Below are 25,527 nucleotides of genomic sequence, written 5' to 3' on the forward strand. Positions count from 1 at the left end.
GAGAGAGATAACATTTATGAGATTAGGGGGGCAGAGCTGGTGATGTCCCTCGGACACCAGGACATTGTGAAAGTAAAAGTAGGAGTGATAGAGATGAGTGGAGAGGGGGGAGAGAAGACGCTGTTTAGGAGAGGGAAAGCACTGATAGCCGATGCTCCACTCTATCACTCACATGTACTGGTATAGTGCACAGTGCAGACAGGGGGCGGGCGCTACGATCGAGCTTACATGCAGGGACAAAGCCGCTCTCTGTCTGCTGTGTTACATTCTGCAGCCTGTTCTGTGGTGGACATGATTGTACCAGGCAAACTGCGCCCTCCTCCTGCACTAAATCATTGCGCTCAGGGCAGCTGCCCGCCCCGCCCCTGCCTAGTACCGGCCCTGATGCCTGGTATCATCATGACAATAAGAACTTGGGGACTAAAAACACTTTAGGCCCCTTTCACGTGGGTGCCGTCTGTTTAGTCACATTTTTTCAAAGACAAAACATATTCAGTCATTTTTTTTATCAATTTTTGCATCTTTTTTTTTTTCGCCCACTGGCGTCCTTAACAACCCCGACTTCTCCCTTCTGTCGCTGAGGGATTCCCCACTGAATCCCTGAAAATGCCCAATTCATACAAAGCCATTTGGGTCTGGCATGGGTTTTGGGGAGCCTCATGCCAAAAAGCCAAAAGGTGGCATGAGAATTCCCCCCCCCCCCTTCAATTTTTACCAGGCTCTTCAGGACCCTGGCCGAGTTGGGGGACTTATCTGAATCTGAAAGCCACCCTTTAACAAGGGGGTTCCTAGATCTGGGAGCCCAGATCCTAAGCCAAAAATAATAGAACCCTGGCCAGCGGTTTATACATTAATGGCTGTGTGTTGTTATTTTGAGGGGACAGCAAATTTACACTGTTATACAAGCTGTACACTCACTACTTTACATTGTAGCAAAGTGTCATTTCTTCAGTGTTGTCACATGAAAAGATATAATAAAATATTGACAAAAATGTGAGGGGTGTACTCACTTTTGGTCATCAACCCTGTCCTCAGGGCCCACTAAAAGGCCAGGTTTGCAAGATAACTGAAATACATTGAAGGTGATATAATTTGCTGCCCAGTGATTGCAGTATTTTAGTCTGCATCTCCCCAAGGTAATACATAAAACCTGGCCTGTTAGTGGGCCCTGAGGACAGCGTTGATGACCACTGGTACAGCATACTACAGGGGTTGACAAATTTGCTTGGAATCTAGGAGCCAGGTAAAAAAGTTAGGAGCCAGAAAACGCACCCCGTCGAGCTTGCGCGCAGAAGCGAACACATACGTGAGCAGCGGCCGCATATGTAAACGGTGTTCAAACCACACATGTGAGGTATCGCCACGATTGGTAGAGTGAGAGCAATAATTCTAGCCCTAGACCTCCTCTGTAACTCAAAACATGCAACCTGTAGATTTTTTTTAAACGTCGCCTATGAAGATTTTAAAGGGTAAAAGTTTGTCGGCATTCCACGAGCGGACGCAATTTTGAAGCGTGACATGTTGGGTATGAATTTACTCGGAACATTATCTTTCATAATATAAAAAAAAAAATGGGGATAACTTTACTGTTGTCTTATTTTTTTTAAAAAAAGTGTAATTTTTTCACAAAAAAAGTGTGCTTGTAAGACCGCTGCGCAAATACGGCGTGAAAGAAAGTATTGCAACGATCGCCATTTTATTCTCTAGGGTGTTAGGATAAAAAATATATATAATGTTTGGGGGTTCTAATAGAGGGAAGAAGATGGCAGTGAAAAACAACATTAGAATTGCTGTTTAACTTGTAATACCAACGGCCACCACCAGATGGCGCCAGCTCACATCTGGTGGTAATACCTTGTAATACCAACGGCTCACCACCAGATGGCCCCAGCTCACCAAAAAAAAATGTGAAAAAAAAAAAATTTTTTTTTTTTTTTTTTGCCCCCCTTCCAAGCCAAGTCGCCAGGACCCTATTTCTAGTCGCCATGGCGACCTGGCACCCCGGGATTTGTCGAGCCCTGGCATACTAGGACACAGGTGTTTGTCAGGTAACCTGGATTCAACTGAAAGTATATTTAGGAGATAAATATGATTCTGCAGGTTTTGAAATATTTCATATATTTGGAATGAGGTGTATATTATCATCCGGAACTCTCAAAGTCCTTGTCCACATACAAATAGTAATAACTGTGCTGGTGGATGTGACCAGATACTTGGATGTTGTTCATTGTCTGTGGGAAAATGTGAAATGTTCTGAAAATGTTTATACTTTTTTTTTTTTTTTTTACAGTTTGTGTCTCACTTTTATTAATGGGAACTGTCCTTTTATACAGGTTGTAAACTGGCTGGAAGGACCTGGGTCGGAACAGATGAGAACCCAGTGGGGTATTGGAGATTCCATAAGAGCATCTCAAGCCTTACAACAGAAGCATGAGGAGATTGAGAGTCAGCACAGTGTAGGTGGCCATTGTTACTATATGACATATCTGCTGCTCGTGTACAGTGTGAAAAAACGATTTAGTTTCTCATTCAATGCTGAATTTCATCTTTTTCATCCCAGGATATTTAGTCGGTAATCAGGGAACGCTTTGGCTTACCAGTTTGTAATGCAGTAGCAGTATTCCAGAACACATACTCGCAGTAGAAGCTTTACTGCCTCTCACACATTGTAACATTATATTGCACAGACTCCTCCAGAACACTTGAGGGTCTGTGTCATATTTTGGCTGTGCTGGATTATGTAGGCCAGGGATCTCCAAACTACAGCCCTCCAGCTATTGTGGAAATACACGTCCCATGAGGCATTGTAAAACTCTGACATTCACAGACATGACTAAGCATGATGGGAATTGTAGTTCCTGAACAACCTGAGGGCCATAGTTTGGAGACCCCTGATGTAGGTGAAAGAAAATATGTGCTAGAGAAATATAGACATTGCCATTGCTGATCTCTTAAGAATGCTGATTGCCTGACTGTCATGCTGAGCATTTTCTTCTAAGACCGGTATTACATCTGTGTGTTGCAGTAATGTGTAATGCAGTGCACGGTAATGCACATTGTGCACTACGTTGTGGTGTCATTCATTTTAAAACCCCAATCCACCCTGCCAATGCACCCCAGCACACCTTCAGGGCTTGTGAACGAACTAATGAGAACACTCAGCCACCTCAAAATCCATTCAGAACTACAAGCAATCAGCCACAGTGGCTGACGGTAGTTCTAAGCTATTCATTAACAGAAAACTGAATGAACAACGCAGCCATGTGGGCGGAGTCCTGCACGACTGCGCTGTTTTTGAATTGTGACAGCGGGTGTAGGGAGAAGACCCCCCACCCTCTGTAATATTTAGGTGGTGAGCCGGGGGAAAGGCTGCAGGAGCTGGAACATGTAACATGTTCCCAAAGGTGAACTTAACTTTTCTAAACACAACAATGCACACAGAAGAAAACCCTCTGCACAAGGGGCTACTTGTCCACTTTTTATGTGCATTGGTATCGCATTTAAAATGATCATTGCTGATGGATGTTGGTTTGCGTCCTGAAGGTTAAAGACTTCCTGTGTATCTCCATAAATGAAAAAGTAAATAGAATATTTACGCTTACTATAAAAAAAAAAAATCCTTGTAGCCTCGATTGAGGGGCACCGATGCCATCCTTCTGTGTTATATGATCATACTCTCAGTACTGCTTTACTACAAAACTGGGGTATATGCTGATAGGAGAGGTTATCTTGGGCTGGTCTACAGGTTTTTTGTTTTGTTTGTTAGGCCCCTTTCACACCAGCGGACCGATTTGGGTCCGCCTGTCAGATTTTCACGCAGACCCGATTAAACCACCTATAATGGGGTGGCAGATGCCAGTGGAAATGTTTCTGCCGACACCTGCCAGGCATCTGATCTGACAAAATCCATGGAAAACCGATGCATGGCGATCCATCAGATGGAAACGGACAATGCAGTCTGTTTCCATCCGACCGCCCCATAGGGGAGAGCGGGCTGTGTCCGTGTCCACTTTGCATAGTGGGGAGGACACAGACCTGTCACCCGCCTGCTCAGCAGGGATAAGCGGAGAGCTACCCCGATGAGCAGGCAGATTCTGCTTGGACGGATCCACCTCATGTGAAAGGGGTCTTTGTGTCCAATCCTTCTTTAAGCTGTGTGGATAGAAATCTTATTTTGTCATTTAAATAAGAACGTTATATTATGTGATATATGAAAGATGTACTAATAAGAGAACATGCATGTTAACAAAAACTAATTTAGTAAATTAGATTTGTGACCTTTACATAACTGCTCTCTGCCATAAGTGCAGTCTGTTGCCCTGTGATGGAATGGCAGCTGCCAATATTCTTTTAGGTGACATATTAAACAGCTGAAATAGCTGCATATGTGTCTTTTAAAAGCTTTGTCAAGGTATATATTAAAGATACCACCTTTATTTAAAATACATTAAAGTGATTCTAAAGACACAGTATTTTTTTTTTTCTTAAAATAAAAAAACGTTATACATACGTGCTCTGTGCAATGGTATTGTATAGAGTGGTCTCTACATCCTCTTTTAGAGTCGTTCGCCGGTGCTATCTGCTCCTCCTCTTCAAGTTCCCCACTCTGCAAGCGGTGTGCACGGCTCTCCACTCTGCAATCTCTAGTGCACGGCTCTGCCATTATCCCGCTCTCTCCTCACAAGATTTGATCGATAACAGTAGGAGCCTATGGCTACCTGTGTCATCTGTTAGGAGAGTAAAGAGGGCAACAGGGATTGCATGAAGGTAAAAAATGCTTTGACTTTAAATCTACATTAAGTTGTCATGGACTCCTCGAGATCTGTCTTCTTTCACAAACATTGCTGCAATATAGCCTGTCCATGGCCTTTGTTTTTTTGTTGAATTAACTGATGCCATTTTAGTAGTATGTTTGTGCTTATTGTTCTATCATTGTTCATCTGCTGCTTTCTAGGAATGGTTTGCTGTGTATGTGGAACTGAACCAACAGATTGCAGCGCTCCTGAATGCTGGTGATGAAGAGGATCTGGTGGAGTTGAAGGGGTTACAGCAGCGACTCAGTGATGTCAGTTACAGGCAGGCCAGCCAGCTAGAATTTCGGCAAAACCTTTTACAGACGGCGCTAGAATTTCATGGTGTTTCTCAAGAGGTATTGTTGTCCATGTACTTAAAGTATAAATCTCTAGTCTGTAATGCCTGGTACACACAATGACCAATAAATGCCCACCGGAGGGTCTAGAACACAAACTATAGAAAATAAACCTAAAAGAAGTACATAAAACCAATATTGAATAGATAAATAATAAATGTCTCTTGTGATATCACACAAACAAATTAAAAAGTAAAAGCCAGGCACAAGCGATATCTTTGCTTTCCTGTGTTGCCCCTGCAGTACCAGTTCATGGCCATGCCCTTCAGCCACTTGTCTGCATTTTAAATAATTACCATGGTGCTAGCCCTGGTGCACTCCTATGGCATCTTGATTGTGGGATACTTAGACCAACTTTCTGACATCTTTGCTCGAACCAACTTATTGGGGTTGGTTTACTAAAGGCAAATCCACTTTGCACTACAATTGCACTTGGAAGTGCAGTCACTGTAGATCTAAAGGGAAGATCTGAAATGAGTGGGAGCTCTGCTGATTTTATCATCCAATCATGTGCAAGCTAAAATGCTGATTTTTATTTTGCTTGCATGCCCCCCTCAGATCTACAGCGACTACATTTCCAAGTGCACTTGTAGTGCAAAGTGGATTTACCTTTAGTAAATAACCCCCATTGTTTGCAGTATTTGGGTCTAGTCCAGAACACGGTTCAGGACAATGTCGTTCCACAGGAGAAACCTTTGACATTTTGGTCTCAGATTCAAATTATTCAGTCCAGTAGCTGTCTGACTCTCTGCTTTTGCACGAAAGCACTAGGCTTAATGATATCCTCTTTTGAGGCAGTTCTTTTGACTCAGTTTTACAACAGATTTCCACAACACAACTCTCTGTTGTCATAAAATGCATTGATCCACTTTCTGGACAGACCGAGTCATCTATCACCAGGGACCTGGTGGTATGGAATCTGGCTCTGGAGTAAGGGAAATCCTTCCTTCCCATCTTTTGAAAGTACCCGTATGATGGATGGTAGTCTGTTGGGCTGAGAAGGAGTCTTGGGCACCCTGTCACTGCAAGAGACTTGGACATGGAGGGAGTCTTGTCTCCTGATCCACATCCTGGAGCTTTGGACCATTTGGCTGTCTTTACAGTAATGGACAATCTTACAGGAGGGTCACCCATTTTGGATTCAGACAACACCACGGCACTGGTGGACATTTAAAAGATCTTTCTATCGGAAACAATGACACCCTCTTTACAGGAGTAGTCTTTTGCTCCTAAGAACGACCGATGATGATCATTATTTCTCATAAGGCATCAGGAGTTATGCTATAGGCGATAGCCATTGGGCTGACTCAAGTTACATGTTTGCTCACGATTGTCACTTTTATGTAACATTGATTATTGTTTCTTTTTGTATTTTTTTGGTATTGTTTATTACGCTACCAATAAATATATTTTCAACTCTAAAAGATCTTTCTACAGGAGATAATAAATGCATTTATTATTTTTTGTAGTAGGCACCTGTAAAGCATTGTACCAGCGATCAGAAAATCTCTGTTGCCATGCAGGTCTCCTGCACACTGTCAGTGTATCTGCTTGCCCATGCATCCCGTACGGGTAAGCCAACAGAAGACTCATTGAACTACCATAGCTCTCCACAGCCCCATGGTAGTTTATTGAGAATTACTAGCCGACAGCTATTAAGGATATCGGGGTTTGTAATGCATTCACACACAGAGCTGTGTGTATGAATGATGCACCAGTGTGGGTGGAGCCCCGCACAACCGTGCTGTTCTCTCAAGCGGTGACAGCAGGTACAGGGATCCTCTCCCCGTACTGCTGTCATGGGGGGCAGTGGGCGGCGGCTGCAGCACTGGGAACATGTTACATGTTCCACCCTAAGATCAGGTGGAACATGTAACATGTTTTCAAAGATAAACTTATCCTTTAATCTTCAGGGGGAAACCAGAAGTCTCACAACAGCAGGAGTTCAATTGGACAGAAGTGGCCCAGTACAGCCGCAGACAATTGGCAATCAGGCTTCTGCAGCATCTGGACTAGGGTTGCTAGTCCCTACTTCACTAGGGTGTTCCAAGACCTGTGTCACAGGATTCTGGCTGTGGGCCTCCTGGCCTCCAAATTTGTCAGTGTGGCATTGGTGGCTCAGTGGGAACAGTACACCCTGATCTATGCCTTTCCTCTTCTGAACCTTCTTGCTTGTCTACTTTGCAGGCAAGTGTGGTACGCCAACTTGATTAGGCTCCTGGCTGACTCTTTGTGAGCTTTTCTGGACCGTGAAGGTCTTGTGTCCCAGGGACCATTTTGCTATCCTGCATCAAGTCGCTGGCGTTGACTGCATGGCTATTGATGCCCAGGTTCTGAGGGACAAGGGAGCATCTTACAGTCTGTTATTTTTTTTTTTTAAATGGCAGTTTTTTCAGGAGCAGTGATTTTAATAATGCTTAAAGTGAAGCAATAAAAGTGAAATATTCCTTTAAATTTCGTCCCTGGGGGTGTCTGGGGGTGTCCTGTAAAGTAGTGCATGTTTCCCGTGTTTATAACAGTCTCTGCACAAAATGGCATTTCTAAAGGAAAAAAAGTAATTTAAAACTACTTGCGACTATAATGAATCGTTGGGTCCCGGAAATACAGATCAAAGTCATTGGGGGAAAAAAAATGTGTGGGGGTCCCCCTAAATCCCATTACCAGGCCTTTAGGTCTGGTATGGATATTGAGGTGAACCCTACGGCAAATAAAAAAAAAATGCCGTCGGGTTCCCCACAAAAATCCATACCAGACCATTCAGGTCTGGTATGGATTTTAAGGAGAACCCCACGTCATAATACAAAAAAAGGATGCAGGGTTCCCCCCAAAAATCCATACCAGACCCTTATCCGAGCACGCAACTTGGCAGGCCACAGGAAAAGGGGGGACGAGAGAGCGCCCCCCCGAACCATACCAAACCACATGCCCTCAACATGGGGAGGATGTCCCCATGGTAATGGGGACAAGAGCCTCATCCCCAAAACCCTTGCCCGGTGGTTTTGAGGGTCTGCTTATCGGAATCTGGAAGCCCCCTTTAACAAAGGGGACCCCCAGATCCCGGCCCCCCATGTGAATTGGTAAGGGGTACCCCTACCATTTCACAGAAAAAGTGTGAAAATGTTAAAAACGACAGGAGACAGCTCGGGACAAGTCCTTTATTAAAAAATAAAATAAAAGATTCCAGCCATGTCAGTCTCGATGTCCAGCGTTGTAATCCATTCTCGATGTCCAGCAGTGATCCATTCTCCAGCACTGCTCTCCACTTCAGCGAGGAACCATGCACGATCCTGCCTGCACCGGAGCCACCCGGCCGAATGACGCCCAAGCTGTTTGACAGTTCTTTTATAACTGAGGGCGGGGCCATCCGTGACATGTGACCCTTCCCCCCTGACGCATCACAAGAAACCCCTGTTGCATCAGTGGGGTGGGGTTATAACCCGCCCTCAGTTATAAAAGAACTGTCAAACGGCTTGCGTTGTTTTTACTAAAGGACTTGTCCCATTGTTTTTAACATTTTCACACTTTTGTTTGTGAAATGGTAGGGGTAAAATGTACCCCTTACCAATTCACATAGGGTGGGCCGGGATCTGGGGTTCCCCTTTGTTAAAGGGGGCTTCCAGATTCCAATAAGCCCCCCGCAGACCCCCAAAACCACCGGGAAAGGGTTGTGGGGATAAGGCCCTTGTCCCCATCAACATGGGGGCATCCTCCCCATGTTGAGGGCATGTGGCCTGGTACAGTCCAGGAGGGGGGCGCTCTCTTGTCCCCCCTCTTTTCCTGCGGCCTGCCTGGCTGCATGCTTGGATAAGGGTCTGGTATGAATTTTTGTGGGGAACCCCACGCCATTTTTTTTTGTTGGCATAGGGTTTCCCTTAATATCCATACCAGACCTGAAGGGCCTGGTAATGAAATTTAGGGGGACCCACACACATTTTATTTTTTATTTTTCAAAGACTTTCAATGATTTTGATCTGTATTGCCGGGACCAGACAATTCATTATAGCCGCGAGTAGTTTTAAATGACTTTTTTTCCTTCTAAAAATTTCATTTTGTACAGAGACTGTTATAAACACGAGAAACATGCGCTACTTTACAAGCATACTATAGACACCCCCAGGTACAAAAAGGAATATTTCACTTTTATTGTTTTACTTTAAGCATTATTAAAATCACTGCTCCCGAAATAACGTCCGTTTTAAAAACTTTTTTTTTGCATTGATACATGTCCCCTGCGGCAGGACCCAGGTCCCCAAACACTTTTTATGACAATAACTTGCATGTTAACTTTTAAAATTAGCACTTTAGATTTCTCCCATAGACTTTTAAAGGGCGTTCCGCGGCTTTTCGAATTTGCCGCGAACACCCCAAATTGTTTACTGTTCGGCGAACGGGCGAACAGGCAATGTTCGAGTCGAACTCATGTTCAACTCGAACATGACGCTCATCCCTAAGGCTAAATCTAAAAAGTCTGCTTCTCGCAAAATCTGTTATCAGACATGGAAGGCATACGTTATTAGATCTTCCAGCACAGGAGTTTCTTTGTGGGACGAATCCTCCCCTTTTTGCAGCTGAGTGTGGGCCAGCATTTTATTCTCAGCACTTACAAGGATCAGGTTTCCACCCTTTCTATTCTGTTTCAGAGACCATTAGCCTCTCTCTTTTTCATTAAGACCTATTTACAGTGCATTCCCCAGGTAGCTACCTCTGTTTATTCCCCTGTGACTCCATGGGATCTGAATCTAATTCTTTGTGCACGTCAGAAACCACTTTACTGTTACCAATAAAGTAATTTGTTGCTATCGCCACTTTAACCAGGACCTCATTTTTTCTCTTCCCTCTTGCTTCAGTTCACCAAAAGGGAACCTCCCGCCATTGTCTGAATGCTGTTTAGGCTGTGGTTGTCTTTTTAGCCACTGCTTCTTTCAGGAAAATAAATTCCCTTTCTGTCACTGTGGATGGATCCGGTAAGGGTACACCGCCCTCTGTTTCCACTAACTTTAGGTAGCTCAGGTGGGCTAATGCCCAAGCTTATGTTTTCAAGAATCGTGTTTCACCCATTCCTGTTAAGGCAAACTCTATTAGATCTGTGAGTGCTTTTTGGGCTTTTAAGCATAAATCAACTATTTTTTCCAGATGTGCTAGGCTGGTCTAGTATCCTCATGTTTTCTAAGTTCTACCAGGTAGATGTTTTCATCTGATGCCAGCTTTGGGCATAATGTCCCTTCGGCTACTCCTGTGTGTTGCAGGCATTCTCTGTTTTTCTTGGACTGTCTGTTTGCTGTGTTGCCCATGCCTCTCTTGAACTACTTCTTGACATCCCAAAGGTTAAATGTTAAGTTCACCTTTTGCAATATTATCCACCATCATTTTTAGGGTGGATTATGTAACATGTTCCAGCAGCTGCAGCCTCTCACCCCCTCCTCAGTGACAGTGAGCGGGCATCTTCTCCGGGCGCCCACTGTCACTGTTTAAAAACAAGGTGGCCATGCAGGGCTTTGGCTGCATCATTCATCCACAGTGCTTTGTGAATGGGAAACTGCAAGTACCAACAGCATTTACAGCTTGTAGTTTCAATGAACTACTGTGGTGCTGTTGAGTGCTTTGGTAGTTCATTCTCTCTTCCTGTCAGTGTGTATCTACCTCTCCGTAGGAGGTGCAAGCAGACAGATACACAGACAAGTCTGCAGTAGTCCTGCATGCCACCCACCATCTGCTGATCGCAGGTGCAATGCTTTTACATGCTTCAAGTAACAAAAAACAATAAATGCATATTTCTTTACCTGCAAAAAAAATGTGCATTTATTATTTCCTTTTAAAAAGGTGATCTTATCCTTTAAAGGTTTTTCTGTGCACTTCAATGAATGAGAAAAAAATAAAGGATTTTTGCACTCACCATAAAATCTATTTCTTGAAGTCCATCAAGGGACAGTCTCATCCCTCTTTGTTTATGATCGTGTTCTTAGTGCTGCTCTGTAGGGGAGAGCCAACAGTTTTAGGTTTGCCAGTGTCCAAAAAAAAAAGATTTTTTATTTTTATTTTAAGAAAGAAAGAAATAAACCAAAAGAAAAACAGACCTCATATATGGATATTACATTACAGCTTCCTCTTCAACTATATTACATTGCATATATTACGTCAAAAGAAAATAATAATATATCCGCAAAGCCTTAGATTCCAATATAACGGGGGGGAAGAATGACAAAACAAAATACTATTCCTTCTTCAACTTAAATCCAAAAAGATAGATTTCATGTCTCCATCAGTGTACTCCCTCAAAAGGATTTTAAAAATAAATACATAAATCCTATTTTTCTTTACAATAAACAACCTCAGGTCTACCTGTTCATCTCAGGCCAAGTGATGCTTAATGGGGCAGCCTGCTTGCACGTTATATTTAATCCAGTGGTGAAATAAATATTCTTCACAAAACTAGACTGCAGTTAGTTTTAGATGTACAATACCCCTGATTCGTAACACTCATGGCGCTGTAATATGTTTGTTAGAAAAGCCCTTTGTCGCCAAAACTAGTAACAGCTTGCTTCACCGTTCTGAGCACTGCAGAAGTCTGATTCCTAAATATTGTTTTTGTCAGTTGTCGCAGCAATTAGATGGCCTGCTGGGGATGCTGTGTGTTGATGTGGCCCCTACAGATGGAGCAGCAATTCAACAAACATTAAAACTGCTTGAGGAGAAGCTGAAAAGTGTTGGTAAGGAGCAGACACGTTCTTATGTATGTTCATTACAATGCAAGTATAGATTAAAGGAAACCATGAAATCAATTAATGGGGTTTATTTCTTAGAGAAAATATGTAATGAAAAAAATGTGGTGCTTGCCATCACTAACCTGTCTTTTAAAAATTGTAAGTTGCATGGCATTTATGCTGACCCAGTGTTTTCAGTACTTTCTGAGTTGCTAAACCATAATAAAATGAAAATTAGAAGTTCTGACTTCCCTGAAATGTTTGTTACCACACGCTTGTTGCAGGTTGGTGATGCAAGGTCCTTTTCTTGTAGGGCTTTTCAAAATTGGTAAAGTCTGGGCAAATTAGATCAGGCTTAAGGTAGAGCTGCACGATTAATCGCGGAGAGAATCGTGATCTCGATTCTCCCCGCCGGCGATCTCCCCGTGGGATGACCCGCGATTCTTCTGTGTTCACCGCTGGTTCCACGTAACAAGCGTGGAACGCAAATGCCTTCGATATCGAAACCGACGTCAGCAGCCTGCGCCGCTGGATAGATGCCTGAGCTTCTCTCACAACAGTAGTTTGTATCCATGCGCCACCCAGTGGTTGCCGGCGGTACTGCTTCTGATGTATTAGACCTTCTCACAGTTCTGTACAACTTTGTGTATCCATGCGCCACCCAATGGTTGCTGGCAGTACTGCTTCTGATGTATAAAAAAAGAGACCAGTGATATGTCTATAATGTTAAAGACCATATAACTCCTATGAAAAAAGCAGAATCAAAGTTTGATTCTGTTTTTTTTCATAGGAGTTATATGATCTTTAACATTATAGACATATCACTGGTCTCTTTTTTTATATATTCATATTTTCAGATAAATCACAGGTTTATTTTTGAGAATCGTGAGAGAATCGTGATCTTTTGTCTAAGCAAAATAATCGTGATTCTCATTTTGACCAGAATCGTGCAGCCCTAGCTTAAGGGAATCTGGCCAGGGTTTCAAGCCAAGTGCCACTGAAAATTACTTATTAAATTCTGAAAATGATTAATTTGTTCTTTGGTTTATTAAATATCTCTATGTATTGGCAACATGATCTCTCATAGCCTCACAGTAGCTGTGACAGGTCCCATTCTCCACTTCTTAGGCAGGTGACGCCACCAGAAGCAAAACATCACCACTTCCTTGAAAGACTCCCAATATAGAATATTTGCCATGTTTGTAGCTGGCTGCATATGTCCCTGATTATCTCAAGTCAAACACCTAAAGTAGAGCTGTACCCATGGATTTACCCGTTTACCAAAACAATTAATATTTCAGTTGTGGCATGAATGATAACTGTCAGGCCGCGTACACACGATCAGTCCATCCGATGAGAAAGGTCCGAAGGACCGTTTTCTTCGGTTAACCGATGAAGCTGACTGATGGTCTGATGTGCCTACACACCATTGGTTAAAAAAACGATTGTGTCAGAACGTGGTGACGTAAAACACAACGACGTGCTGAAAAAAACGAAGTTCAATGCTTCCAAGCATGCGTCGACTTGATTCTGAGCATGCGCAGCGTTTTGACCGATGCTTTTGCATACTAGCGATCGGTTTTGACCTATCGGTTAGGCGTCCATCGGTTAAATTTTAAAGCAAGTTCTCTTTTTTTTTGACCGAAGGATAACTGACCGATGGGGCCCACACACGATCGGTTTGGACCGATGAAATGGTCCTTCAGTCCGTTTTCATCGGTTTTGACCGTTCATGTGTACGCGGCCTCACAGTTGCTTGGGCTCTCAGTTGAACTGTTGAGACGGTAAATGGCAGGTGTCATAACTGATCTGCACCATGGCAACTGCAGATCAGAGACTAAGATAGTAACTTCCTTTGCTGTAAAGGAAAGGAGGGTTTAGTTCCGCTTTAATAATATCCCAACATATCAGTAGTTCTCATTGCAAGTTTGGAAGCAGCTTTTCTTTACTTGGATCTGGAGCCTCAAATTGAGAACTACCAGCTGACTAGAACCGTATAGACTGTCTTTTGTATTGAAATGTATTTGAAAATTGGTTTTAGCCCATTCTGAAAATGTTTCTGATCTTATTTTTTTATTATTTATTTTTTATTAGACACTGGTCTTCAGGGCTTACGTGAGAAAGGTCAGAGTCTGCTTGATCAAATTTCAAATCAAGCTTCTTGGGCCTATGGGAAGGATGTCTCCGGTGAAAACAAGGAAAATGTAGATCATATTCAGGGAGTAATGGAGGACATGCAGATGAGGAAGCAGAGGTGAGATCATCCTTATCACATGAAATGCAGGCAATGTTTAACATTCAGGGCAGTACAAGTGCATCTCAAAAAATTAGCATATCATCAAAAAGTTCATTTATTTCAGTAATTAAATTCCAAAAGTGAAACTCGTACAATAAATATATATTATTCATTACACACAGAGTGATATATTTTAAGCATTTCTTTTTTTTTTTTTTTTTACTTTTGATGATTACATCTAGTGAAAACCCCAAATTCAGTATCTCAGAGAATTTGAATATTACATAAGACCAATAATTTTTAATACAGAAATGTTGGCGTACTAAAAAAAATCTGCCCATATACAGTATAGTATGCACTCAATACTTGGTTTGGGCTCCTTTTGCATGAATTACCGCATCAATGCTGCGTGACATGGAGGCAATCAGCCTGGGGTACTGCTGGGGTGTTATGGAAGCCCAGATTGCTTTTTGATAGTGGCCTTCAGCTCGTCTGCATTGTTGGGTCTGGTGTCTCTCATCTTTCTCTTGACAATACCCTACAGATTCTTTATGGTGTTTAGGTCAGATGAGTTTGCTGGCCAATTGGTAGCTGCCCACACTGCCAAATGTCCCAAGTCTTGCTGGAAAATGAAAGCAGCACCTCCATAAAGCTACTCGGCAGAGAAAAGCATGAAGTGCTCTAGAATTTCCTGGTCTCGGAGGGCTGCGCTAACTTTGGATGTGATAAAACACAGTGTACCAACACCGACTGTGGAAACTTCACACTGGACCTCATGCAACTTGGATTCTGTGCTTCTCCACTCTTCCTCCAGATTCTGGGACCTTGATTTCCAAATGAGATGCAAAAATGTCTTTCATCCGAAAAGAAGACTTTGAACCACTGAGCAACAGTCCGGTCTTTTTTCTCCTTAGCCAAGATAAGATGCTTCTGACGTTGTCTCTGGTTCAGGAGTGGCTTGATGCAAGGAATGCGACAGTTGTAGCCCATGTCCTGGATATGTCTGTGTGTGGTGGCTCTTGCAGCACTGACAACAACTGTAGTCGACTCCTTGTGAATCTCCCCCAAATTCTTGAATGGGCTTTGCCTCTCAGTCCTCTCAAGGCTTCAGTTATCCCTGTTGCTTGTGCACCTTTTTCTACCACACTTTTTCCTTCCACTCAACATTTTATTAGTATACTTGGATACAGCACTCTGTAAAAAAGCCATCTTCTTTAGCAATAACATTTTGTGACTTACTGTAGGTTGTCAATAACTGTCTTCTGGACAACTGTCAAGTCAGCAGTCTTTCCCATGATTGGGTAACCTACTGAACCAGACTGAGAGACCAAGAAACCTTTTACAGGTGTTTTGAGTTAATTAGCTGTGACACCTTGAGTCTACAATATTGAACTTTTTTCACAATATTCTAATTTTGTGTGATGCTGAATTTGGGGTTTTCACTAGCCGTAAGCCATATTGATTATAATTAAAAGAAAAAAATGCTTGAAATATATCACTATGTGTGTAATAAATCTATATAATGTATGAGTTTCACATTTTGAAATTAATTACTGTAATTAACTTTTTGATGATATTCAATTTGTTTTTTAGATGCACCTGTATATAATGTTTAATTGTTACTATTTGCATTTCAAAATTGATTGGCTAACGCGCAATTGAAATGTTCTGTGCCAAGCAGGATCAACTTGAATTTCAGCAGCTTTAGTAGTGAAATCTTCCCAGTGGAGTTTTTAGCTGTTTATCCATCTTTTCACCACAGCAGCTTGTGCCGTATTCCTTCTTCTTAAATGCTTATTAAGAAAAATAAATTAAACAAATAAAATAGGAAGGATTGGTCTCAAACAAAGCATTTAGAGATGACTCTGTCACACAATTTTTTTATAAAGTTCACTTTAAAGTGGTTCTAAAGGCTGAAGGGTTTTCACCTTTATGCATTCTATGCTTGAAGGTAAAAAAAACTTCAGTGTGCAGCCACCCCCCTCAGCGCCCCCCCGCCCCTCCTCCTCGTCGAATGGCGACAAACTGCAGTACCTAAAAATCTCCATAGGCGACGCTTTAATTTTTTTTTACGGTTACCAGGTTAGAGTTACAGAGGAGGTCTAGTGCTAGAATTATTGCTCTTGCTCTGACGATCATGACGATACCTCAATGTGGGATTTGAACACCGCTTGCATATGTGGGCGCGATTTCCGTACGGGGGCGCTTTAAAAAAAAAAAAAAAAATGTTGTTTTTATTTATTTTTACATTATTATATTGTGTTTTGTGACGTCGTTTCCGTGTTTACATTCAGGAGACTGGAATGAAGCCGTTTACGGCTTCGTTCCAGTCTGTCAGTAGGCGCCGGAAGTGCCGGTTTGCGGATCGGGTCTCCCGGTGGGACGGGAGGCCCAGTCAGAGCGGCGGGATGGGGTGGGGGGATGTCCCCTCCCGCTCCTCCGGGATAACAACCGAGCAGCTGTTAGCCGGTTGTTATGCCTGGAAAGCCAACCGCTGGCTCTGAACAACGGTACTGGGATGATGCCTGCAGTTGCGGGAATCATCCCGGTATAGCCCTCGAAAGCCGAGGACGCATATTTGCGTATGCTCGGCGCAAAGGGGTTAATATATGGACACTTGCCTGTCCAGGGAGCCCAAGATGTTGGCACCCTAGCCGATCTTCGAATTGGCTGTCGGGAGCAGCCACTGCTAGGTACCCGTTCCCCCCTCTCCCTTGAAAGGTGCCAAGTGTGGCATCGAAATGGGGGAGGAGACGGATAAGCGGAAGTTCCACTTTTGAGTGGAGCTCCGCTTCAATGTCTTGTCATAATACATCATCACGTCAGGATCTTGCAGCAGCCCTGCATATTTAATGTCTGAGTCAGTAGACCCTCCAATTTTGTACACACGTTTCAGGTGTCGCTTCTTTTTCAGTCATTTTAACCACTTAACGCCTGCCGCACGCCTATTTACGTTTACAGAATGGCACGTACAGGCAGATGGGCGTATATATACGTCCTTGCCTTCTAGCGGGTGGGGGGTCCGATCGGGAACCCCCCCCCCCCCCCCTGCTGCGGGCGGCTTACCTCGGGGAACGATCCGGGACGACGGCGCGGCTATTCGTTTATAGCCGCCCCGGAGCTGAAGAACGGGGAGAGCCGTATGTAAACACGGCTTCCCCGTGCTTCACTGTGGCGGCGTATCGATCGAGTGATCCCTTTTATAGGGAGACGTCAGTCCTACAGCCACACCCTCCTACAGTTGTAAACACACAGTAGGTGAACCCTAACTCCTACAGCGCCCCCTGTGGTTAACTCCCAAACTGCAACTGTCATTTTCACAATAAACAATGCATTTTAAATGCATTTTTTGCTGTGAAAATGACAATGGTCCCAAAAATGTGTAAAAATTGTCCGAAGTGTCCGCCATAATGTCGCAGTCACGCAAAAAATCGCTGATCGCCGCCAATAGTAGTAAAAAAAAAAAAATTAATAAAAATGCAATAAAACTATCCCCTATTTTGTAAACGCTATAAATTTTGCGCAAATCAATCGATAAACACTTATTGCGATTTTTTTTTTTACCAAAAATAGGTAGAACAATACGTATCGGCCTAAACTGAGGAAAAAAATATTTTTATATATGTTTTTGGGGGATATTTATTATAGCAAAAAGTAAAAAATATTGCATTTTTTTCAAAATTGTCGCTCTATTTTTGTTTAAAGCGCAAAAAATAAAAACCGCAGAGGTGATCAAATACCACCAAAAGAAAGCTCTATTTGTGGGAAAAAAAGGACGCCAATTTTGTTTGGGAGCCACGTCGCACGACCGCGCAATTGTCTGTTAAAGCGACGCAGTGCCGAATCGCAAAACCTGGCCTGGGCATTTAGCTGCCTAAAGGTCCGAGGCTTAAGTGGTTAAGAAGCATGGCGTTCACCTTTTGAATGTCTGTAATCTTTTCACATATTATTTCTTGTCCAGTTCGAGGAGCACTTTGCTTTATGTGAAAAGCTGATGCCTATTTTATTTTTTACTCATGCAGACTGCACATTTCATGTGAGGCAGCAAATAAATATAAAAATTTGATTGACACTTTAAAATAAAAAACGATCTGTTTGAAAAGTTTTAAGATAGTTTTTCCAACCTTCAAGGTGAAGATCTGACTAGATTAATCTATTCCCATCATTGTCGTCATACTGTGCAAAATCCTTTGTGATTTGATCAAGAGTGATTCAGCCTTCAGCACATTTATCAAGATTAAACCTGCTGATTTTCTTGCCAGCTCTCAGCGCTGCCACAGTCTAGACCGATTCTAAGTAGGTCTGTAAGTTATGTCTGTCAATGTAGTATTCATAGACATCATGTATATTTATGTGACGGTACCATTACCTCAATCCTAAGCGGCACTACACAAAGGGCAGGTCACGTGTGGCATTCGTGTCCACCAAGTTGTGCAACAGAGCACTTTTGCATACTGTTTATCATTTTTCTGGTGGGAACATTAGTTCCTATGGCCCGGATTCTCAAAGCACTTACGCCGACGTATCTCGGGATACGCCGCGTAAGTGTAAATATGTGCCGTCGTATCTATGCGCCGGACTCTAAAACCAAGATACGCCTAAAAATAGGCTTCTTCCGACCAACGTAACTTTCCTACGCCGGCGTATCGTGGGCGCATATTTACGCTGGATGTAGGTGGCGCTCCCATTGATTTCCTATTCAAATATGGAAATGAGGGAGATGCGTCGATTCACGAACGTACTTGCACTCGGCGCATAATATATGCGGTTTGCGTAAGTCGTACGTCCGGCGTAAAATTATTCCCCATAGATGAGGCGCAACCCATGCAAAGGTATGGACCAGGGAACACAAGCCATCGTATCTTATGTCGTTTACGTTGTACGTGAATATGACTAGGCGTAGGTTACGTTAACGTCGTAGGCAGTGATCCGTCGTATCTTAGGGAGTAGTTCCGACGTGATTTTGAGCATGCGCACTGGGATGCATCCACTGGACGGCACATGCGCCGTTCGTTATTCGTATCTTTATGGCGCTCGGCCCATCATTTGCATGGGGTCACGCCTCATTTGCATGGACTTACGCTTTCAAAACCCAGCGTAGATTTGGGAGCAAGTGCTTTGTGAATACTGTGCTTGCCTCTCTGTGCTGCGTCGGCGTAGCGTATATTCGATACGCTACGCCGGCATAAATATGCGCCGATGTATGTGAATCCGGGCCTATGTGTTTTCATTACGTTTGTCTTGGCAGTGTCCTCTTGAACATTAGAAAAAAGGACAGGGCTTTGTTTGGTTATAGGTGAAACTTTTCCATTTGGCATTTATGTGAAAACTTTCCTAGATGTGATTAAATATCTGAACAGCAAGGTGGTGATGGTGATACTCCACTAGCTCAGGCATGAATGAAGTTTTAAAGAAAGGGGTTGGGTGGGACTTTGTATGAAGCACGGCTAGGTAATAAGATATGCAATCACATGATGGTGAATTCCAAAGAAATATACATTGAATAATTGAAAATAACATGATAGACAATAGTAACACCTTAACAGTTTATTAAACATGATTCACAGTACAGGCGGACCCTGGGTTACAAACCAGATATGGCCTGTAGGTTTGTTCTTAAGTTAAGTTGAATCTGTAAGTCGGAACAGGTACATTTTTTAAGTGAAGCTCTAGCCCCAAAAAATTATAAACCTTGTGGACAGCCTTACCAGAAGAGTCAAAGCTGTTATAGCTGCAAAGGGTGGGCCAACTCAATATTGAACCCTATGGACGAAGACTGGGGTGCCATTAAAGTTCATGTGCATGTAAAGGCAGGTGTCATTTACACATGCAAGCTGTAAGTTCTACATTATATGCCCTGTGGAACTACAAATCATAGCTTGTGGAGACTTTAGGCCAGCAATGCATGTGAGACCTTTATTTTAACTGATGCACACTAGTGGTAACACATATGCCTAGATTCAGGTACGTTGCCGCAACTTTGCGGCGGCGTAGCTTAAGGCATTTAAGCTACGCCGCCGTAAGTTAGCGAGGCAAGTACATGATTCACAATGTACTTGCCTGCTATGTTACGGCGGCGTAGCCTAAAGCAGGAGGGCGTAAGGGCGCCAAATTCAAATATGTGTAAGGGGGGCGTGTTTTATGTTAATAAGGCTTGACCTTACGTTTTTGACGTTTTTTCTTACTGCGCATGCGCCGGGCGCCTACATCTCCCAGTGTGCATTGCGGCTAAGTACGCCGCACGGGCCTATTGATTTTGACGTGGACGTAAACGACGTAAATCCCGATTCACGGACGACTTACGCTAACGACGTACAAATTTCGAATTTCGACGCGGGAACGGCGGCCATACTTAACATTACTATTCCATGTAGGGCTAAGCTCTAACTTTAGGCGGCCTATCTCTAACGTAAACGGCGTAAAAGTACTGCGTCGGCCGGGCGTACGTTCGTGAATCAGCGTATCTACTCATTTACATATTCTACGCCGACCGCAATGGAAGCGCCACCTAGCGGCCATCCGAAATATTGCAATCTAAGATAGGACGGCGCAAGCCGTCGTATCTTAGATATGTTTAAGCGTATGTCTGTTTGAGCATACGCTTAAACATAAGTCGGCGTAGATTCTGAGTTAGGTCGGCTTATCTACTGATAAGCCGGCCTAACTCTTACTGAATCTACCTAATACGGTTTATAAACCTTAGTGGTGTACATTTTATTTAATGATTCATTTAGCGGTGTGAGCCTGGCTTGAAGTCCAGTGTTTTTACTGTGATTGAACACTGGCCATCTTACAGCAAGTATTTTTACGTAATATCAGTACAGTAATCAGAAGGCTAATATTTAACTAGCGACCATTTGCCCCATTTAAGCATCTTTATGACCACCTTAAAGGGGTTGTAATTTTTTTTTTTAAATAACAAACCATACTTGCCTCCACTGTGCAGGTTGTTTTGCACAGAGTTGCCCGATCCTCATCTTCTGGGGTCTCTCGGCAGCTGTCTCAGCTCCTCCCCGCAAGAGCTAACCCCCCTCTGGGAAGCGCTATCCCAAAGGGGTTAGCTTGCGGGCGCACTCCCGAGTGTATCACTCGGCCCTGCCCCGGTGCGCCGCGTCATTGATTTGATTGACAGCAGCGGGAGCTATCAATCATCCAATGAAGATCCCACAAGAGCTGGGGGAAAGCAGCGTGGGATCAGGCCTACGGAGATTCAGGGCTCAGTTAAGTAAAGAGGGGGGGCTGGGGGGCAGGAGAGTCTCAGGTGTTTTTAACCTTAATGTATATGATGCATTAAGGCAGGGTTTGACAAATTTGCTTGGAATCAAGGAGCCAGCTAAAAAAGTTAGGAGCCAGAAAACGCGCCCTGTCCCGCCGAGCTCGCGCGCAGAAGCGAGCATATATGTAAACGGTATTCAAACCACACATGTGAGGTATCGCCGCGATTGGTAGAGCGAGAGCAATAATTCTAGCCCTAGATCTCCTCTGTAACGCAAAACATGCAACCTGTAGAGTTTTTTAAACGTCGCCTATGGAGATTTTTAAAGGGTAAAAGTTTGTCGCCATTCCACGAGCGGATGCAATTTTGAAGCGTGACATGTTGGGTATCAATTATCTCGGGGTAACATTATCTTTCACAATATAAAAAAAAATTGGGCTTACTTTACTGTTGTCTTTTTTTTTTTTATTAAAAAAAGTGTATTTTTTCCCCCCAAAAAAAGTGCGCTTGTAAGACTGCTGCGCAAATACGGTGTGACAGAAAGTATTGCATCGACCACCATTTTATTCTCTAAGGTGTTAAAATTACCGCGCCGGACAGTAATTGAGGCCTTCTGCAGGTCTAAGCTTCCCCCGGGCGCCAGGTCGCTATTTCTTGTCACAATTGCGACCGGGCGCCTGGATTTTGTCGAGCCCTGCCTTAGTCATTCTGCCATCAATTAAGGCCCATTCACACCATCCAGTACATGTGCCAGCAATGTGTGTAGTATGCAGTATTGGGCTAGCATTTATTCATTTTTCCTGGACTCCAGTGTGCATGTGACCTTACCCTCAGAACACCACAAAACATACAAACAGTACACATCTGGGTTGCTTTGACATGCAATGAAAATAATTGGTGTTACCCTTCTTTTTATTTTTTGCTTGTGCAACAGTGTAAATAGGCACTCAAATATACAGTACTGTATATTCAAAGGTGTCTATGCTAGCAACAAAAAATACTACAAGAATTAAGTAAAAATACCAAGAAAACAATATAAATCACAAAAAGACAATGATACAGTACTTGATTGCTTTGCTGGTGATGGCTATCAGATTCCATCAGGTTTCTGAAGCTAGAAGTAAAAAAACATTGTCCAATTGCTATGAGTAACAACTTTTACAGTAGCACTCATGAACATTTACAAGATAAGTTTTAACTTAATGAATGATTTAACTCTTACAATAGTTTGAACTGATACTATATTTTCCTCCTATGAGCTTTCACATTAGAGCTATGAAGTGGACCGTTGCACTAGGAAGAGACACAGAGATTTACTTGTCATGACAACAGCCACCACAAGATGTCGCCAGATCACAGAAGGAACCTTAGGCCTGCAGAAGGTTGCAAAGCCGCGGCCTTAAATACCGGCCAGCGCGGGCCCGCCGCGATCGTGCGGAGGGGGAGTTGGCGGCGTACGGTCACACAGGATAGCCCATCCTGTGTCTCCGTGCGCCCCCACCTCTCACGCGGCGGGCCAGCGCCGGTCGGTAATTGAGGCCGCGGCCTTCTGCAGGCCTAAGTTTCCCCGGGCGCCAGGTCGCTATTTCTTGTCGCAATTGTGATCGGGCGCCCGAATTTTGTCGAGCCCTGCATTAAGGTGAAAAAACAAAGCTTTACACAACCCCTTGAAAGGCCTGTGTCGTTTTCGGGTGCTTCTTAATTATTCAGAGTTCACAGACCAGTGCATTTGACCTCCATCTAACCTGCATTTGAGCAGTTTCAAGCAGGCTTTTCATTCCAATAGACTTGTATAGGGACGCAAAACCATCATCATTCATCTGATATGAACAAAATCCAGTGGACTCCAGCCCTTATACTCATATTTTGAAAATCCACCAACAGAAGCTGAAAAAAATTAGATTTCTTAATTATTTTTCTCCATAAGTCATAGACCAGGAAGTCTTGTTATTTGGTGATAATTAAGGATTATTTGACATGAAAATATGATTTTTTTTTTTTTCCCTAGGTGTGAAGATATGGTGGACGTCCGAAGGTTAAAAATGTTACAGATGGTCCAGCTGTTTAAATGTGAAGAAGATGCAGCACAAGTAAGAAATAGAGCAGAGTTTGCATCCCATCTGTACTTTGCTTCCCCCAGGTCTGTTTATTATTGCTAAGTAAAAGAAAGTATTGGACTAGAATGAGCATTGTTCACATTCTGCTGCTTGTTGTAGTGAAACAGCTTAGTCTTTGTTGAACAATGTCAGGCAAATATATAAAAGTACACATTCATATATTTAATATTGAAATTCATTTTCAAAAGATTTAGCAGACTTACCTGAAATCTCTCTTTATACCGATATGTTCCATCTGAAATTTACTGGACAGAAGAAGCTCAAGATGAGCTTTTTACTTATTTCCTCTGAGCTCCTTCACCAACCATTAGTAAGGAGGCTGTGGACAGAGTGAGCCGGACAGGACCGAATGGGTGTGTGATGTGGCATGGGTCAGCTCTTATTGGAATCTGTTTATTAGGCCAGTCACAGGGCTGAGGTGTCATGTGAAGGAAGGTCCTTGTTGATCCAATAGGTGATTTAATTTCATAGAGCAGTTGCTTTTGAAGCACAACTATTATTAAACAACTTATATATATATATACACACACACAGCCCTCAAAATTTACACTCGCCTCTCGCATTTTGCGAGTAAATTTTGAGGGCTGGCGAGTGTCTGTCTGGCTGCTTGAGAGCAGGGGGGGTGAGCGAGAAGAGCAGAGCAAAACCGCCGCCCAACCCCTACCATGTCCCGCCCCTAGACACGCCCTGTGCTGGGTAGGAGAGGAGGAGGAGCCGCCGCCGCGTTCTAACCGCGGGAAGATTAAAGCTTTCAATTCAATAGCTTTAAGTGTGTTGATGTTCCCCGCAGCGCGCGTGTTCTACAGCCCCTCCCCTCTTGTCCGGGAAACTTTGATAGTCACCCGTCCCAGGATTGAATGTGTGATCTGTCTATCAAAGGTTCCCGGACAAGAGGGGAGGGGCTGTAGAACACGCGCGCTGCGGCGAACATCAACACACTTACAGCTATTGAATTAAAAGCTGTAATCTTCCCCACGGGTTGAACGCGGCGGCGGCGGCTCCTCCGGCTCCTCCTCCTCTCCTTTCCAGCACAGGGCGTGTCTAGGGGTGGGACATGGTAGGGGTTGGGCGGGGCAACTGGTGGCGAGTAGCCTCGAGGCCTGGCTAGTAGCTCAGGACTTGAAATTTTGAGCCCTGTGTGTGTATGTGTATGTGTATATATATATATATGTGTGTGTTGGTGTGTGTGTGTGTGTGTGTGTGTGTGTGTATATATATATATATATATATTTATATATTGTATTTATTGGCGTATAACACTCACCTTTTTACCCTGAAAATAGAGGATAAACTGTGCCTGCGTGTTATACGCAGGGGGCTGTAGAACGTTTTTTCCTGAAACTTCCCTCTTAAAGTTAGGGTGCGTGTTATATGCCTGTGCGTGTTATACGCCGATAAATACGGTATATATAAATAATTTTTTTAAACTACCAGTACCTGGGGTCCAGCGCTTTCTTCTTGCAGCCAGTTCTTTTTGCCACTGCAGAACCTCAGCGTCACCATCTTTGGTACAAGAGCCAGCTGTGGTTTCTTGTGAAATCACAGCCCACTTCCTACTTCCCACTGGGCATGCAAGAACTCGCATGGTGCTTTGTGAATGGTGCTGCAGCCTCCTGGGTCATAGAATATTTCCCAGGAGAGGGCAGGACAAGGAATGTTTTCCTAAATGAGGATTGCGGAGGTGGGAGCGAGTACCAATAAAAATCAATTACAGGCTGGGGGGAGGAAGTTAAACCAGTGGGACGTCACTTTTTGAGTAAAATTCCACTTTAAAAATATTTCTTGTTCTTTAACCCTCAAGGGACCAAATGCATATATAGGTTTTTTTTTTTTTAAATCTGTCCCTTAGTTTCTAAGCAGCGTTATCCAACAGGTGACCACCCCATCCCCTGAATCCAGCAATGCCGTTACGCAAGAGGCAGATATGCAATTGACCTATCTGGCCACTGGAAGCCGGGGCCATTCTGAAGAACCAGCGCTGTGTCCATTAGTGGCTGCTTTTACACATTCACAGCCCAACCTGAATCTCAATTCTGAGTGATCTTTTGGTTTAATTAATTAGCAATCGGCTCTGTCAAGGCTGTGTTGTACGTGACATCTGATCATAT

General features: G+C 43.4%; 1 protein-coding gene across 1 annotated transcript in view; it reads left to right on the forward strand.

The window, feature by feature from the left end:
- Window positions 1-25,527, forward strand: part of SESTD1 (SEC14 and spectrin domain containing 1) — a 183,620-nt gene that overhangs the window by 143,269 nt on the left and 14,824 nt on the right. Inside the window, exons 10-14 of the mRNA XM_040357653.1 lie at window positions 2,334-2,456; window positions 4,955-5,149; window positions 11,742-11,856; window positions 13,945-14,104; window positions 23,311-23,392. Coding sequence (XP_040213587.1) covers window positions 2,334-2,456; window positions 4,955-5,149; window positions 11,742-11,856; window positions 13,945-14,104; window positions 23,311-23,392 — 675 coding nt within the window. The remainder of the gene's footprint in view (window positions 1-2,333; window positions 2,457-4,954; window positions 5,150-11,741; window positions 11,857-13,944; window positions 14,105-23,310; window positions 23,393-25,527) is intronic.

The sequence above is a fragment of the Rana temporaria genome, chromosome 6, assembly GCF_905171775.1.
Source record: "Rana temporaria chromosome 6, aRanTem1.1, whole genome shotgun sequence".
Lineage (NCBI taxonomy): Eukaryota > Metazoa > Chordata > Amphibia > Anura > Ranidae > Rana > Rana temporaria.